General features: G+C 37.2%; 1 protein-coding gene across 4 annotated transcripts in view; it reads left to right on the plus strand.

Annotated features, from left to right (window-relative positions):
* gabrg2 (gamma-aminobutyric acid type A receptor subunit gamma2) overlaps window positions 1–19,039 on the plus strand; it is a 101,855-nt gene that overhangs the window by 69,192 nt on the left and 13,624 nt on the right. For all 4 annotated transcript variants that reach the window (XM_079586161.1, XM_079586162.1, XM_079586163.1 and 1 more), the window contains exon 7: window positions 12,205–12,357. In XM_079586161.1, the coding sequence (XP_079442287.1) occupies window positions 12,205–12,357 (153 nt within the window). The remainder of the gene's footprint in view (window positions 1–12,204; window positions 12,358–19,039) is intronic.

Below are 19,039 nucleotides of genomic sequence, written 5' to 3' on the forward strand. Positions count from 1 at the left end.
CTCAATCCAATGTTGAGGGAATGACATCTTTTTCTATATGTATTTTGTGCATATACAAGCCATTTAACAGCAACGATATTCATCCGGAGCAAATTAAACGAGTGAGTGAGGGGAGACGGGTTTGTGTGTCAACTCGCTGTCAGAGAGATGAGAGAGAGGAGAGAAAGAGCAGCTGGTATCATATCTCTATTCTGTGGAAAATGAGTATTGGAAGCGTTTCAGATATTTCAGTATTGATATGTATCCAAAAACCTATATTTTTTACTTATATTTACTGCACTTAGTTTATTTTTTCAGATGCCTTTTGATAAGACTCCAACGGAAAAATGTATATATTATATATAAAAATTCAACCCTCAAAAGTGGCTAGTAGGAGGGACTGCGTTACACACCACTTCTGAAATCCACATGCATATGGCAAGTTGGCGAGTGTTAATGCCAAGCCCTGGTGGTGTGTATGAGCACCACTAATTAAGCAGTTTCTCACAACAGGCACCAGAATTGGTGGGTCTCACAGGTGGCACCAAATTAATATTGTGAGCTTGGTCACACATCACCTAAAGTGAGTGTGAGGGTGTCAGATGACTCTGTTCTTCTTTAATTTTGGGACACCAGCGAGGAATCTCACTGTGACAGTAACAAACAATCAAAGACTGTTGAATAAATAATGTTTCCTCAACGCTGCGTCAGTAGCTGATGCTATGGGAACTCTATACCACAGTGCCACATGAAATGTATTTATGGAAAAAATTGGCCTTGTTGCAGTCTAGAAATGCAATACAACTAAAGCCACAGGCCTGATCATGTTTTATTTCATATCTGAAGATAACTCTAAAACTTCTAAAAGGTTTTATGAAATATTTTTTGAGACCATGTCATGGGATTTTATTTAGAGAAGACTTGATGTTTAAGATAACTAATGTTTATTCACATCTTCTAAGCATCCATTCAGTCTCCTGTCTCTATTGTTTTGTGGTGCAAACGGCCTCATTTAAACTGCACACATTCACGCCTCTCTAGTTGGGATATGGCTCTCATTATCATTCTTTTTTCTTTATTATATTTACTGATGACTTTCTATTCACACTTTTTAGATCCCTCATTTCTTTGATCAAATGTGTCACTTCCCCTTCTTTGGCTTTGTATCAAATGTCCTTCCTAAAAAATAAACATTCAAATGCTCTTTATTTTTCAAAATTAGTCATAAAACAATTACAGGTGCATAAGGGTTAGCTAACATGTTAGCTTAGCACAGCATCAAATCATGAAAATGTATAAGATTCACTTTATAACGTCAGTCGAGAGTTTGAGATAACCTTTAATGATCCCATGTGGCTTCTTATGACAGAATGAGGCAGAAATTATAGTATGTTATGGTATTCTGTACTGTGATAAAGGCTATGTCGATTAGCATTGCTTAATAAATCTGCCTTATTCTCATGAAAATACGGGATTGAAGAACACAGATAAACCATGTATAGTCGCAGTTGTGTGTTTATTGTCTTCATGTTTCATCAGTCGAAACGTCTCTTAGAAAACAAAGGAAATACTGGTAACAAACTAAAAGTAATTGAAAACTAAACCAAAACGCTGACAAAACGCCTCGGTTCCGACTGTAACCTCGGTTCCCTGAAGAGGGGACTCGCACTGCGTCGATTGACGCTAATGGAACGCTTTGCGTGATGATGTCTTGAAGCACATGTAAAATCAGAGGTGAACGTCAGAGGTGGGTGACGTCATGAACCAGGAAACTTTAAAGCCTGCCCAAACAAAGCAGTGCTGCTTTAAACCACCATTGGACACCCTTGAAAGGGATCGTGACAGACAGAACCAAAGGGGAGAATAGATCATTTTGCTCGGATTGAACAGGGCTGGGTTTAAGTTCAATTTGTATGCCCTTCCCTTAATAACTTCCCTCCGTCTCGTTCACTCAGATGTACATCATTGCTTAAGTTGCATAAGTGCCCACTACTGTTGGAAACCTTGAAATGCATTTAAATGGAACACCCTAAGCTCTTGATCACCTTGGAATCCGTTATGGGGCTGATTTTTTTATAGGCTATGTATTTTTTTTTATAAATTTGTTTAGACACCATTATACAGGCCTCTATTTAAAAAATAATAATAATTAATATATTTATATAAAATACACAAACAAAAATAATAATACAATAGCTATAGCCTAACTATGTAAAAAAACAGCCAGCTTAAGGTGTCAGGGAAATAACAACGGGATCCAGTGGTGAATGCAATCAATAGTTTATTAAAAAAATCAACTCAACATAGTAGATAGATGGTCAGATGTTGCAGAATAGCAGGTAAGAGATGACCGCTTTGGCAGTGAGGATCAGACTACAGTGGGCTGGTGGCGCAGACTGCCGACCGGGTATATCTAGAGAGAATTCAAGAATGATAACAGCAGATAATCCAGCTTGAACAAGAGGTAAAACAAACTGGAACAGGAACTAGACACTGGACGGCAAAGGAAAACGGCAGGCATGAACAAACAACGATCCGACAAAGAATGACTGTAAAAACAAGTGCAGATATAGCGAGAAATATAATGAGTGCCAGGTGTGGTTGACCTGATTAACTCATTAGCGCAATGAGTTGCCTAGCAACGCAGACAGCAAATCAGGTCAAAGACAGAAACACAAAACATGCAAGGATGAACACACAGACCCATGAACCGTGACATCAGGTAGCTACAACTATTATGCGGTTAAATGTCAAAATAACTCTAATATCATACACCAGAGTTGGGGTGGGCGTAAATTAAGCGTGATCTGCTGTAACGTCACAATCGTGTTGCATTGAGGTCTATTAATCTGCATGAAGAGGATATATTGAGTAGACTGTCCAGATAAACTTCCCTAGTCCACTTGACGAAGATGAACACCCTTCAAAATGACGGTGGGGATTCCCCCGAGGAGAAGTTCAATGGTATATGTCTAAAAGTGGACTTAAACGCAGCCCAGATCCAACTGAGAGATGGACTGGAAATGCTATTTTGCCTTTACATTGCTTAAAATAATCAGGTATCCTTGTCTTTTTTTAGAATAAAATATCCAAATACAAAATTATACATAATTCAATGCATTTTTTCTGTATACATGAAGGTTCCTGGCCTGTGCTGAAGCTATTTTAACCATCTTTTGGCAAACTTTCTTTCTATTCATGGTTGCTTGTGATTTGCATATGTCTCAATGCAAGAAAGAAACAGAAAGAAAAGAGAGAGATGAAAAATGTTGCCCTCAAACAGAGAATGTCTGAGAATATTCCCACTGTGCAGAGATAAAAGGCAAATAGGCATCTCATCTCATCTCATCTTTTTTTTTTTTTTTTTACACTCCCACCATTTGTTCCATTACAGGCAAGCAGACTGTCAGATAAGATCTCCTGGCAGATTCAGCCTTTGAGGTGTTGTGCTGTGCTCTCATTAGGGACAATCTGAGCAATGGGCTTCTTTGAAGTCCTTGAGCTGAGAATGAAATGAATGCAAGGGAGATGACACAGCTACTTCAGTCAAACATTCATATCATCTGAGCAGAGGACTGATACCACTGCGCTGTGCCATCATCTATATTTCTTTTGGAAAAAGCCTATATGACAAAAAAAGCAACAGGAAGAAGTCATTTTAGTTCAAAAACAATCTCCCTCTGCCGCTTTGAAAGATGGGTGATTGGTTATACATGCAGGGCTTAAGAAATTACTAAAATATTTTATTTCAAAAAAACCTTGATTTAGATGTTTGATTTCACTGCAGCAAACACAAAACAGAACACACTTATGTTTATGGTTGTGATTAATTATTTTGTTTATATTGTTGTTATCTTATTATTTCAGATTCATATTGATTTGTGCCAGTTATGCCAATCAAATTTGAATGTAGCACAATTCTATCTTGCATATCTTTGGTTGCCATAAAGAAACAACTGGGTTAAATATGGACAAACTCCTAAAGTGATCAGAGGTATTTCTATGAGGCTCTGAACCCAACAAAAGTGAAGCAAATCTGTCGAGAGAGTCCCAAGGTTTCATGCGTGTTCTGCATTTTCCATGTGCATCTGTGCATTACTCTTACAGTAAGTTATTGCAATTAAGTAATTTAATTTCAATTAACATAATAATAGACTGATCATAAACAACATTAAAACCACCTGCCTAAGATTGTACAGCCAAAACAACTCTGATGCGTTGAGGCATAAACTCTACAAGACCGTTGAAGGTGTCCTGTGGTCTCTGGCACCAAGTCATTGGCAGCAGATCCTTTAAGTCCTGCATGTTGCAAGGTTGGGTTCATGGATCTAATTTGTTGGTCCAGCTCATCCCGTAGATGCTTAATCGTATTGAAATCTGAAGAATTTGGAGGCCAATGAAACACCTTTAACTCTGTCATGCTCCTCAAACCATTCTTAAACAGAGTTTTTTGCAGTGTGGAAGGGTGCATTATCCTGCTGAAAGAGGCCATTGCTATCAGGGAACACCATTGCCATGAATTGTTACATGGTCTGTAACAATCTTTAGGTAGGTGGTAGGTGTCAAAGTTAACATCCACATGAATGCCAGGACCCAAGGTTTCACATCAGAACATTGCTTAGAGCACAACACTGCCTCTGCCAGACTGCCATAGCTTTTATTATTATAAGTTTGAGGTATGAAATAATATTATTCTTTAACTAAATACAGTACAATAAGCATTACCATTTCATTAAGTATGCGTGTAGCCTATAATAAATCCAAGTACATTTATATAAATATAAATAGTCATATACAAGTGCTAAACTGTGTGATAAATGTCTGTTGTGATGTGAGAGTCATCAAACTGTACTCCCAGATTAACCACCGATTTGCAGAATGAAGCTACTTTTCACATATCAGAAAGATTTTGGGAATCGGAGGTCCCAACCCAGATTATCTCAGTTTTGCATAAGTTAAATCTGTAATTCAACTTCATGTAGTAATGACTCAATTGACCACCTGTCCTGTTTTTGTAGAGGTAGGTGCACCTGAGTGTTGTCAGCATAACCGTGAAAAGATACTCCGTGCATTTGAAAAATAGAACCTAAAGGTAACATAAAGTGAAAACAGAGTTGGACCAAAATTAGAACCTTGCGGAACACCACAAATCAAGGAAGCAGACTTGGAGAAAAGTTGACCAATATTAACTGAGAAGATCCTATTAAAGAGAAAATATTTCAACATTAAAGAGCCATACCCCGAATACCCCCAGTCTTTCATAGGCGAGCAATAAGGATGTTGTGATCTATAGTATCGAACGCTGTACTGAGGTCTAGCAAGGCTAGAATCTCAGTCACCAGAATAAATCGAAGTAAAGTTATAATTTAAAACTTTAAGCAGGGCCGTGTCTGTACTGTAATTTGCATTTAACCCAGATTGAAAATGTTCACCAATGTCATTTTGAGCTTGAAAGGCCTGCACTTGGTTTAAAGCAACATTTTCTAAGACTTCAGATTTAAAAAAAAAATTCGAGATGGGACGATAATTTGATAAAAACACTCTGATCCAAATTTGTTCTTTTCGAGAGGGGCTGTACAAGATCATGTTCAAAACTCGTTGGAACTACTCCTGATGTACTCATCATGGCGTTCCAAACTCCTAAGACTTTCATTCATCTTCAAAATACAAATGAAGGTATTTCAAATTAAATCTGAGAGATTTCTGTCTCTCCACTGATGCAAGTACCACTCTGACGCTTCAAAAAAAGTTTGTAAAGAGATCTTAAAAGTAATCCATATGAATTAAGTGGTTTAGTCCAAATTTTCTGAAGATACACGATCGCTTTATATAATGAACAGTTTTATTTCGACGTTCAACTTTTTAGGAGTCATTTTTGATGATCTGTGATGCCTTATTAGTAAACGCAGACAGTGGTGTTCTTTGACTTTGACATTGCTGAGTATGCTTAATTAGGGTGTTTTTGTACAGCAATTTGCCATTCGAAAAGGTTGCTTAGGGGCTTCAACTCATGCAGGTCTTAATGAATACAAATTGAGAACTGCGGAATATGGTAAGTACAATTTGGGAGCAGTCCATCAGAAAAGTGCCCTGTCATCAGAAAGAACAGGATCAGTATGTATGAAACATTGCAGTTGCAGGTACCTTTAATGATACCATCAGCAGATGAAAATAAGGAAGGAAGTGATTTCTCAGAAGAGCAAGTAGGTTACCTCACACTCTCATCTCTAACTTTTTAACAAAGGGAGGAGGTCTTTAAAGGTGCTCTGAAGATCATTGTCAAAACAAAGAAATCTTAAACTGCAGAGAGTCTGAGATCAAAAAGGCAAAGGAACAGACTATTCCCCCAACTGTTGCATTTGCTCAGGTATGCAAACGTGTCACTTTTCGACTAAATTCGCTGTTTTGGTGGATAAATCACACCTTCTGAGTTGTCAAAAAAACTCATCCTGGCTTCACACCCGCAACGCGAACACATTTTTGATTATATCTGAGAGCTTTCAGTTCCTTCTTAATTGGGAGCAATGCAATTTAAGGTCTAGAGCGATAAGAAATACATCATTAGAGTAATCCAAGCAAGTGCTTTGTTTGTGCAAAAAAAAAAAAAACATACCTCTATATTTAAAAATCAATATTATCCAAAGCATGTTCACAGAACATCTTCCGGTCTTGAGTCAACACAACTCACATGCGTTGTGGTGCGCCCCCTACTGGATTGCAGGTCAATATTTTCGTAAATAAAGTGGTTTCAGATTGGGTGCTGCAGGTCAGAGGCAAATCGGATATCAATTTAGACTATTAAAGGGCCCCTATTATGCTATTTTAAAGGAGAACTCCGGTCAATTTTAACATTGAGCTCAATTTTTAGTAAATTTGGAGTGCTGTCAATACAGAGAACAACGACAAAAATCGGTGTTGCCTACACCGTGTTATCCTCTTTTTAAAATTTGCACCCTATTGACTTAAATGTGGTCTAATTTTAAACACGCTTTTTTTTCTCTTATCATCCTTGATGTGTCATACAAGTGCCCAGCCATGTTGAGTGATTCCTTCAGAGTGAACACGAGTGAATCTGACTGCAGTAGATGTGAAAGATATTAATAAAAATTATGTTAATTCAACAAGCGCACAGACCTGTATTTAGTTCCTGTTTTCGGTCAAAGTCCAAAGTAGTCGATTGTCGAGTTCACGCATGTGATCATAGGTAACTAAACCCATAGATATATATATAAACACTAGATACCTCGTACGCGCTGTTGGCCAATGGAGGTCGACGGCCGCACACGACGGCCATCTTGCCACAGGGGGCTCGCTCACTCGTAACATTGTGTTGTATGATGCATGTACTTTTTAAATAACCATAACTTGCTCAATTATCTACCGATTTTCAAACGGGTTGGTTTGTTATAAACGTCAGAGATGTAGTTATGACACTGCGTTCTTATGAATAATTATAATATTATATATTTCAACATGTTCAAGCATCCAGAATTATAGCCATGTTAATAACGTTTGTAAGAAACCAAACCGTTTGTAAATCCGTCAAGATTTCAGCGAGATAAGAGTATTTGTGTTCGTGCAGATCACTCACCTTACAGAAAGCTTCCCTGTGACAAGATGGCCGCCCTATGATGCCGGAAGTGACTCCGCCTTAAGAGATCTAGTGTTTATATATATATCTATGACTAAACCTATGCGCTTGAACTCGACAATCGACTACTTTGGACTTCGACCGAAAACAGGAACTAAATACAGGTCTGTGCGCTGGCTGATATAACATAATTTGTATTAATATCTTTCACATCTACTGCAGTCAGATTCATTCGTGTTCACTCTGAAGGAATCATCTAACATGGCTGGGCACTTGTATGACACATCAAGGATGATAAGAGAAATAAAAGTGTGTTTAAAATTAGACCCCATTTAAGTCAATAGGGTGCAAATTTTAAAAAGAGGATAATACGGTGTAGGCAACACCGATTTTTGTCGTTGTTCTCTGTATTGACAGCACTCCAAATTTACAAAAAATTTAGCTCAATGTTAAAATTGACCGGAGTTCTCCTTTAAAGTTTCCTAATGTTGTTGTGGAGTCTCCTACAACATGTTTACATGCATCAAAGGTAAAAAAAATCTGTTTAGAGTCTTGACTCTCCGTGATCATTAAAAATCCCAGGATGTCCTTCGAAAAAGAGTACGGGTGTAACCCCAGCATCCTGGCCAAATTTGCCAAGTGGCCTCTGTCCATCATGGCCTCCTAATCATCCCCATATACTGATTGACTTCATCACGGTCTCCTCTCCACCAGTAAGCTGGTGTGTGGTGGGCATTCTGGCGCAATATGGCTGCCGTCGCATCATCCAGGTGGATTCTGAGGAGATTCCCCCCTTCCATATGGGAAGCGCTTTGAGGTCCCTGAAAAAGCGCTATTTAAATGTAACAAATTATTATTATTAATTATTTATTATTTAATTTCTAAGGTCCTTGCACACTTGAGTCCCAAATTTTCGCATGCATTTTTTCGTGTCCATCATTTGGTGGCAATGTGTTACATTCAATTATGTCCGTCCAAGACACTGATGATACCCTTTACAAAACACCTTTGCTGTGTCAGTTGTGACAGCAGATTTCAGAAGTTGAGGCAGGTAAGCTGTACACATGACCAGTCTCTCGGCAGTGTGTATAACGTAAGAACTGGGTGTTTTCGCTTGACAAAAGTCTCTTTATTATCATTCAGACATGCTTTGACCAGATTGCAGTGCTGGTTAAGGGACATGCAAATTGTACTGCTGCTGCTGTTTCTCCTTTGCTCGCTTTTCTGAATCCTTTGATGTTCGACCAGAGAGGGAATAGAGAAGTTGAAAGCTGTAGCGTCATTGTGCATATGCTGGAGAGTAACCATTTTCCAGAGGTGTAGCACGATACTTCATCACAGGGTTTTTTTTTCTCCCCTCCTCCTCGGGCTAATCTGGAAATATGTGTGAACCCATTGACAAAAAAAAAAAAAAAAAGTATACAACTGTGCTTTGGTCCATTTTGAGACACAATAAGTTGCGTTTTACACTGCAAGTCTTAATGTCTGATCTTTTGACCATACTGTATATGTTTGTTCCATTTTTGCTGCTTTTCCATTACCCTTCAAATTGCACAAATTGAAATTGAAAATTGAAAATACACCCAATGGAAACACGTCAAAAACGTGCAAAACTCCCATATATCGCAAAAAAGTTTTTAGCGCTCGCATGAGGTGGTTTTACAGGCAATTCGAAAAAGGAATATTTTGCAAAACTGCAATGGAAACAGTTTTACCGCATTTACAGGTCACCTGGCGTACGTAAAAGTCGATCATTCTTTAAAGAAGGCACGGTATGTTAAGACAGAATACGAGACAGAGTTCTTTATTAAACTCAAAAGAATTATGTGAATTTTGGATTCTAAACAACAAAGAAATGCCACAATTTATCAAGACCTCGAAGCAGATATGAGGGAGAAACATCTCATATATGGCACTCCCAAGTATAAGGGGCTTTCCTTGCCATTAATGCTTGAATAACACACCTACGTCTCCTTCGATTAAAAATAATGGCTAGTGCGTTGGCTGGGATGAATGAATGAATGAGGCATTTATATAACGCTTTCATATGTACTACTGTACACCCAAAGCGCTTTACAATCATATCAGGGGATCTCTCCTCAACCACCACAAGTGTGAGCATCCACTTGGATGATGCGACGGCAGCCACAGTACAACGGCGCCAGTGCGCTCACCACACACCAGCTATAGTGGAGAGGAGAGAGAGTGATCGAGCCAATTCAGTGGATGCAGATTATTAGGAGGCCATGATTGGCAAGGGCCATTGGAGAGAATGTGGCCAGGACACCGGAGTTACACCCCTACTCTTTTTACAAGAAGTGCCATGGGATTTTTAATGACCACAGAGAGTCAGGACCTCGTTTTTTACGTCTCATCCGAAGGACGGTGCTCTTTTGACAGTAGTGTCCCCGTCACTATACTGGGCGTTAGGACCCACACAGACCACAGGGTGAGCGCCCCCTGCTGGCCTCACTTGCACCTCTTCCAGCAGAAACCTGGATTTCCCAGGAGTCTCCCATCCAGGTACTGATCAGTCTCAGCCCTGCTTAGCTTCAGTGGGCAACCAGTCTTGGGCTACAGGGTGATATGGCTGCTGGCTGCGGTGGCTGGGATATACATAAACCTACCAACATCCATTGCCATGATCTTTGTAATGACTTATCGGAAGAGAGAAAAAATATTTTAGTCACATAACATCGGTTAATGGAATTTCGCAATAGTTTTTTAGAAAATATTACAAAAGTTTTGCGCATATCTGTAATGGAAACGTGGCTATTGAAACACGAAAAATAATCCACAACAAGGAGGTATGAATTCTTCTTCCAGAAGTATACGTCTGTGGTCTCTCCAGCATTAGACTGCACAACAAGGCCTCTCTGTGCTCTGCCCTATACTGTGAAAAGAAGCTGCAGTTTTCCACAAGGTGACTGATGCGCACGGATAGTCCTGGCCACCAGACAAACTGACGGGCTCAAGCTCTGACTGCACTTGACAATACTTTGGTGTCCTTCGTGTATACTGTGGAGGATTTCTTGCCTCATGCAGTGGGGAGTCACAAGTCTTTGGCCCCTGAGGAGGAGCTCTCTCTCCAGCCACCGGTATGGCCCGAGCTCTGGTGGAAGACCATGTTTCTCAGGTCTTGTAGTATTGGATAAGTTCTGCAAAGGTGGGGTTAGCCGACTCTTTATTATCACATTCAACCTTGCTTCTGTGGCTGGAAGGTTGTGAATTACACATTAACATCACATCATTTTATTTTTCTGCTTCTGTATGTGCTTTATGTGATCTTGGTAATGTGTATGCAGATATCAAATGCTTACCCGAAACATGCAAAGTGAATTTTAACAGCCTCAGTTGAAATGTGTATATATATATATATGGATATGGATCTGTAGCAATCACAAATTATTTATATCTGGATCTTTATTCAGATAAAAGTGGGCAGGGGTTAAACCAAAAGGAAAAGACAGTTTTAAAAGTAATTATGTTCCCCTCATAGGTTTCATTTAACAAATATGCATTGTGTAAAAAAAAATTTTTTTTTTTATTATAAAACTTGAAATATCTTCTAATTAAAACAAGAATGTTATATAAAAGAAAAAAAATCTTTTTTTTTTTTTTTTTCAGGGGTATGGCAGGACAGTCACAACCTTGAATAAAAGGACCCTATATAAAATAGCTGATTATAGAACGTGCAAGATGGCTTGAAAATATTGAAGAAAATATTGAAAATTGTTTAAACAACTTGTACTATAAATGCAAATCTATCAATTTATGATAGATTCCTTAAATGCTTGTCGGCTCTGGGAGAGATTGAGACATATCGTACAAGGTTTAAAACGTTTAAATAGACATAAAATAACAGATTATGTGTATGATTCAGCATCAGTTGATATTACTCCTGGCAAGCTCTGATTTCTGAGAGATGCAGAGACGGCAACGCGGCAACTTCTCATTTCATTCATAGTTTACATATTCCTATATCATATTGTACAAGGTTTAAAACATTTAAGTTGACATATCAAATAGTAGAAAATGTGTAGCGTATTATGTAGCCTATGATCTTGGTTGATATTACTCTTGACAGCTCTGATTTCTGAAAGATGTGCAGAGACGGCAAGGCTGTGCTCGTTTCTTTCATAAGAGTTTACACCCGGTTACTTCACACACTCATTATTGCATAGTTATTTTAGAGTTTTATGTATAATATCATGCTATCCCCTGTATATGTATAATATAACGTTACTTAATTTTGTAATGTTTCTGTAATTTTTGACACATTACTTAAAGCCTTCATATATAATGCATTATAAAATTATTTTTAATGCATTCATTATGCCTTGTAATACACCTTATAATGCATTGTATATATGGTGTCATGAATAATAACCACAGTTATAATATACATTAAAATACTTAATAATCCATTCATGCGTGGTTACAACTTTAGTAAGTATAATGCATTAAAACGACATGACAAACATCTAATTTCAGATGTAACAAGGAATCTGCAAATATTATAAGGCATTTTAACTTTGGTTACAATTATCTATGAAAAGATATAATGTAGAGAGTACTGTATATGTATCGAAGATGCATACTGTTAATAATATGAGATTTTGTTCTGTCCCCAGGAGATTATGTGGTTCTGACGGTCTTCTTTGACTTGAGCAGAAGAATGGGTTATTTCACCATCCAGACGTACATCCCCTGTACTTTGATCGTTGTCCTGTCATGGGTTTCATTCTGGATCAACAAGGACGCAGTGCCAGCCAGAACCTCCTTGGGTAAAACTTTCTGTTTACTTTCTACATGATGTACAACCTTTGTGTTGTGTTTTCTGAATCAGTATTTCTGTCTTTTTTGTACAGTAAATCCTAACATCCTTAAATCAAGGCAATTTACTTTAGAATAAAATTATGTAAGAAAACAAAACAATAATTAAGAGAATGTATCTTGAGATCAATTTATTTTCTTACTCCAATGGCAAAATGTTTTATCTTGATTGTAGATGGTTTTTGACACATTTGTAAACATTTTTCAAATTGTATAAATATGTATGTCGATGATACAATGCAGTGTAACATGTGCTGCATTTAAAAGCATGTTCATATTTTACTGAAAGCAAATTTCCTGTTTCTGTTCCTGTAATCATTGTTGTAATGGCCTTGTTCTTTTAAGGGGGCAATTCAGGATATTTAAAAAGAAAAAAATATTTATCTTCTTATTCAGTAGCTCATCTATCCTGCAGTGACTTCTGACCTCAGTGTATTACCATTAATAATTATACATTATCTGCTGTGTTGAAACAACAAGAATTTGGTTTTAAACAATGTCCATTTAATATGTGGTGATCTCTTCCGATTGCCACTTTCGGCGGTGACAGTGACATGACGTGAAGGCCAAGTATGGCAACCATACTCGAAAATTGTCCTCTGCATTTAACCCATCTAAGTTAGCGCACATGTATTAGGAGCAGTAAGTAGTGAACACACACACACACACACACACGCAAACCCATGGACACAATCTAATACCCTTGTATGCATTTGGTTATGTAGCTGATACTTCGCATCATGCATCTATGATGATACACAGCATGCTTCACAATATCCATCATTATTGTCAAGTTTAGTCTGCTTTGTTTAGTTTCTTTGTGTGTTTAGTTCCTGTTCATTTGTTCAATCAACTTTTATTTCTATAGCACATTTAAAAACAACAATTTATTTATTTATTTATATTTTTAAAACAGGAAAAGATTAAGGACAATCGGGCCTGGCTCAGTATAAAACTGATTTTCAGCAGGTTCCTGCTCTGCAGAACATAAAAACCACATACACAACAAAGCTCACACACTAGACAGCTAAAGACAACAACAGACACACAAAACCAAGATATTGGGCAACAGGAGAGGCTATAGAGCCATCTCAATGGTCACAGATATACCTGTCCATTAAATGGCGAGCAAATGTTATTTTAAATAGTCTTCTTGATGTGATAGTCCTGATGTGCTGTGGGATCTCATTCCAGGTTTTAGTGAGCACATGAAAAAAAGATCTCTGTCCATAACAGTTTCTAAAAGCCGGTAAAGGCAAAAGTCCATTTGTAAAAGATCTCGTAGTGCGCTCAGACCTTGAGCTGAGTTTCGGAACCAATTCAGTTAGAGCAGTTACAGTGTGTCCATTTGAGATTTGATGAAACAGGTTTATCCCATGGCTTATTTTATAGTTCTGAAATGTCAAGGCATTACACAAAGATAGTGCAGTACAGTGGTGAGTCCAGCCTGGAAGCCTGACATGGATCTTATGAGCTCTATTATAAAGTCTTATTACTGGTTCGATAATCTCATTTGTTGTTAGTGACCAAACAGGTAAACAATACGACAAAGTGGACAGAATGATGGCATGAAGATAGGTTTTTGAAACAGAAAGCAACAAATATGATCTAATTTTGCTATAAACATATAACTTTTGATTTTAACTTTCTGGTTAGGGTTTGAACATGTTCTTGATAAGTAAGATGTGAGTCAAGATAGACTCCCAAATACTTATATGCTGATACAATTAAAAGCGTTTGATTAGAAAAAGTGATAGGATTGGATATGGATAGTTGTCTCCTAGATGAATAAAAATACATGCATTGTGTTTTCTTGACATTAAGTGTTAAATGATTATCTTGCAACCAGTTCTGTAAATGCTGCAGATCCGTGTTAAGTTTGTAATTGATTGTGTCGATATTAGAACCAGAAAGAAAAATAACAGTGTCATCAGCATATAGCAAAGAACTAGAAAAATTAAAAACACAAGGAAGATCATTAATATACATAAGGAAAAGTAAAGGACCTAAAATACTGCCCTGTGGAACTCCCATAGAACACACTCGTGGCTGTGATGTTACTGTGCCGATGCTTACAGTCTGAGATCTGTCACTTAAATATGATGTAAACATATCTATTGCGGAAGATGACAAATGAAAAAAAAGAAGTTTGTTTAACAGAATTTGATGATTGACTGTATCGAAAGCTTTCTGAAAATCTATGTATATAACTCCAGTAATCTGACCCTTGTTTAGAGACGCACGTATTTGCTCAGTGAGAAGCAGCAAGGCCGACATAGTTGACCGCAAGGGTCGAAAGCCATGCTGGCAATCACTGAGCAGGTTATTATTTTCAAGGTGGTTAATTAGTTGATTATATAATATTTTTCAAGCAACTTGGAAATGGTTGGTAGAATTGCAATTGGACGGTAATTGGAAATATTAGTTGGATCATCAGATTTAAACATCGGGGTGATCTGGGCCGTTTTCCACATGGCAGGAAATACTGATTGTCTAATACACAAATTAACTAAATGATGAAGGAGTGGTATAAGAGTACTGGCATGAGTTTTAAGAAAAGTTATGTTTAAATTATTTATATCACAAGCATGAGAAGCTTTCAGAGAACACAAAATATTAGTTATATCATTTTGTACAATTTCAGAAAAAGAGAATTGCTGAGATAATGCTGGTACTGATGTAAGAAACAGAGGAATAGTAAATTTAGAGGATAATTCTTGTACAGATGCAATAAAATACTCATTAAAAGAATTAGCAATTTTATCATGATCAGTAAGAAGAGTACCATTTATGGATAATTGTAAACTATTATTATTTTTAATTTTATTTTCACCAGTTATAGATTTCAATGTTCGCCATAATGTTCTTGGGTTGGAAACTGTTCGGCTAATTTGATTTTCATAATAAGACTGTTTTGCTTTGTATAATTCAAAATTACACTTATTTCTAAACTGTGTGAAAATAAGCTTAGCTTCAGGTGTTTTTAATAATCTGAAGGCTTTCAAGGAAGAGGCCTTCTTTTTTAGGAGCTGTAAAATATCAGGAGTTAACCAAGGTACTGTATTTTGTCTAATATGTATTTTACAGGTAGTTGTATATTTTTGACGTATTGTCTCCACTCTCCTATGGAAATTTGACAGTACATGATCTGGATTTTGCAAAAACATCTCGTTATTCCAATCAGTATCAGCAAATTCAACATTAAACTGAGACAATTTTGAATTTGGTACTTTTTTAATGTAATTATTTTTATGACATTTTGGTCTATGCACCGATGATCGGCTGGTGACCGGAATTGCGGTGTGAAATTCCGTTTCACACCGCAAGCGTGAGCAGCGCGTATTTTTTCGGCGTGCATGTTAATCAATGCGTTCACACCGCGAGCAGGAGCGTCGCGTGAGCAGCAGTGAAGCGTGGGTTTCGGCGCCGAGTCTATTTCTGTTGTGCTGCTCACGCTCAATTAAAGTGAAAGCACACTTTTGATCGACAAAATAAATATGATTTCACACAAAAAGTGCCCAAACTGCACAGAATTTGCATGTCTAGTGTGTTTTAACAAGCACTGGAGTAGGCTATGTCAGAAAAGAAAATGAAAACTCAAAAATATTTATAGAAAATCAAAGCAATCAGCACAGTGAGTTTGAGAGATATGACCAAAATAAAATAAAATGTAATAAATCCTCATTATCCTCAAATCCTCATTACAAATAATTGCATCATCACAATATGGTGACAACAGGCCAGGTTACAAAACGTATGACACACGAAACCAACAAAATGTAATGTTATTTCAGGAAAAGGTAAGAGGCAGGCGAAATGAAGACAAAAGATTCTAAGTTGTACACAGCAAAATGTTCTGGTAACACTTTATTTTGATGGTCCCTTTTGAAAATTATGTTGACTATAAGAATCTTTGCATTTATATGTCAACTAACTTGCATTCGAGTATTAATAGACTGTCTGCTTAATATCTGCTAACTCTTTATTGTGATGGTCCCCCAACAGACATTATACTGACTATATGTAACTTTGCAACTACATGTCAACAACCCTAACCAGTCTACTAATACTCTACTAATACTCTATTGATAATCTAATGATAGTTAGTAGACATGTAGGTGCAACGTCACTTATAGTCAACAGAATGTGTTAAAGGGACCATCAAAATAAAGTCAAACCAATGTTCTTTGCATTCAGAATAGGCCCGGATAGATTTCAGTCTAATATATTTTCAAAATACAAAATATTGTATTTAAATTATTTAAAATACATTTTATAATTTAAAATTAATTATATTTGATATTTTATTTTGATACATTTCACCTGAGGCATTTTGTATTTTTATTTTTATACATTTTCCGTGTATTTCTGCCCATCTCTGGCAGTGGCAAGCATTTTGTCCTCGGCGGCAACGCTGGTAAGTACTCTTATTTTTAATCTCACCGTGTCTACACTGGACACGACAAAGCAAACGTTTCAGATCCATTTGTCCTTGGTCAGAAGTAGCACGGGTGCATGGAGGTCGTCAGCAATCCAACAAGCCATTAGTTTACTGTCAGGGGTTTCTCGTGGTGAAATTTCAATGTCTTCTTCCTCGAAATCTGACTCAAACGGCTCTATCACAGCGCTTGCTATCTCGAGTATCAAAACACATGACATGCTGTAAAGGAGAGCATGGATATGGTGCGATGAATGATTTAGCCAATCACAGCAGTGGGCGACTTCTGTTTCCGCAAAATCTGAAATTCCCCTTGAAATTGAGAGTGAAAATGAGGATGGAAAATCCTAATTTCTACAAATATTCGACTTGACAAACTTTATAAACTAACCTTGAAAAAATCATATTAAAATCAGAAACTAAATTTAGTAGTTTCTCAGACTAGTCCTAAGTCCTAAGAATGCATGTTTCGGCTGTCTCATGTTTCATATCTTAAAATATGTCAGTGCCATTGTTTTGTCTCAAGATGCACATCAGTAATGTTTTTTTCTAAGGCACATTTATAAAAGCTACTTAAATGTCCTAATTTAACTAAGTCATAATCCTGGTTTAGTCTAAGCCCTGTCTGTGAAACTGGACCTCAGGATTCAGGACTCTATTTATTATTCAAAATAATACTTTAGGACTATGGTAATTGTGACAAATTAAGTTCAAAACCACTTCCTTGACCACTTTAACAAACTGTTGGTACGAAACCATACAATCTCTAAGTATCTCATATGAAACCTGGAGTCTGTCTTTTTTTCAATTTCCTCTCTACTTGTCTCCATTTGTGTAAGCGAGCTATCATTGCAACCAGTTAAAGTCAGTCACCGACTCATCTAACCCCTGCATGGAGAATACTCTGAAATTGCATACAGGAATTATAAACCTCTGAAAATTAAAGGCAGACAGAGCATTTATAGAACTAGCACGACGGGCTGCTTGAAGTAGGAAGAGAGAGAAAACATTAAACATAATAAGAAAATGATCTGAGAATCAAATATTTTCTATAGCAAACTATATAACTATAACTAGACAAAACCAGATCCAGTGCCCAAAATCAGAAAATTAACAAAATACAAACCTTGTTATAATTGGGAGAACTGTATATGAGTTGACCTACTCAAGTCTACTTTAAATGCTTGCACCTCAAAACTAACAAATTGTCAACTGATAAAAACCTGCACAACCACCAAAGACTTTTAGTGCTCATACACTGCCCAAACACGAATACGAATAAATCGTATCACAAACAGCAAAAGACGGCATGCCAGTCTACTCAAAAGCACCATCTTACCTTATATTTGTTTCTCATTTGTTCATTGATTTCCCTTACTCATTGTTTCATCTTTCATTTGAGTTGTTTGTTGTCCGTTCTTGTTGTTGGTTTATGGTTTGGTTACCAGTACTCCTGTGCTCCTATGCTTCATGGATCTAGTTTGTTTTGTGTTTGTTTTCTTTGAATAAACGTACCATTGGAAAAGATCGTCAACACTCCTCGCCTTACTGCAACCAACCCGGACAATCATGCTCTATTGTTGGCCTCTTTATTACACAGCAGAATAATCATGCACAATAAATCCTGATCAGCGCATTGAAACAACATTTCTGATCGCATGAATTTTGCTGAAAGCCTCAGTGTATATTCAAACAATCTACAATCAAGGGTAGTCACAATACAATTTATAGTACTAGGTTTGCATGCAAAAAAATTATGTAAACTGATACCATGTGCAAAAAATATCAGCGCTGATCTTTTAATGTCTACTTTCTACAGCTCAGATTTCTCTTCAGGAAGATCATTTATCTGCTTGTGTTGGTTGTTGTATAATGATTCATTGTGTTTAGTGATCACTTCAATTGGATTATTCTCCTTGGTAATCTCCTCAGGGTTAACACAATGCCGTTTTGGAAGATCTCGAGCAAGGACACGTAAAAGTGTGTTAAATGCTTCGGTTTTCAACATGTTCATTCGATACTTGGCAGCTTGTCTATATTCCGCACTACTAAAGTTTTATGATGACAGTAATGCTCCATTCTCATTTCTCTTTTTTTTCATGGAAAGGGGGAGATCGGCTAACACTGTAGCTATGGAGAGCCATCCAGTTGAGTTCTCTCTTTTACTCTCACTCTCTCCCGATAAAGATTTAAGC

The sequence above is a fragment of the Phoxinus phoxinus genome, assembly GCF_949152265.1.
Source record: "Phoxinus phoxinus genome assembly, chromosome: 17".
Taxonomy (NCBI): Eukaryota; Metazoa; Chordata; class Actinopteri; order Cypriniformes; family Leuciscidae; genus Phoxinus; species Phoxinus phoxinus.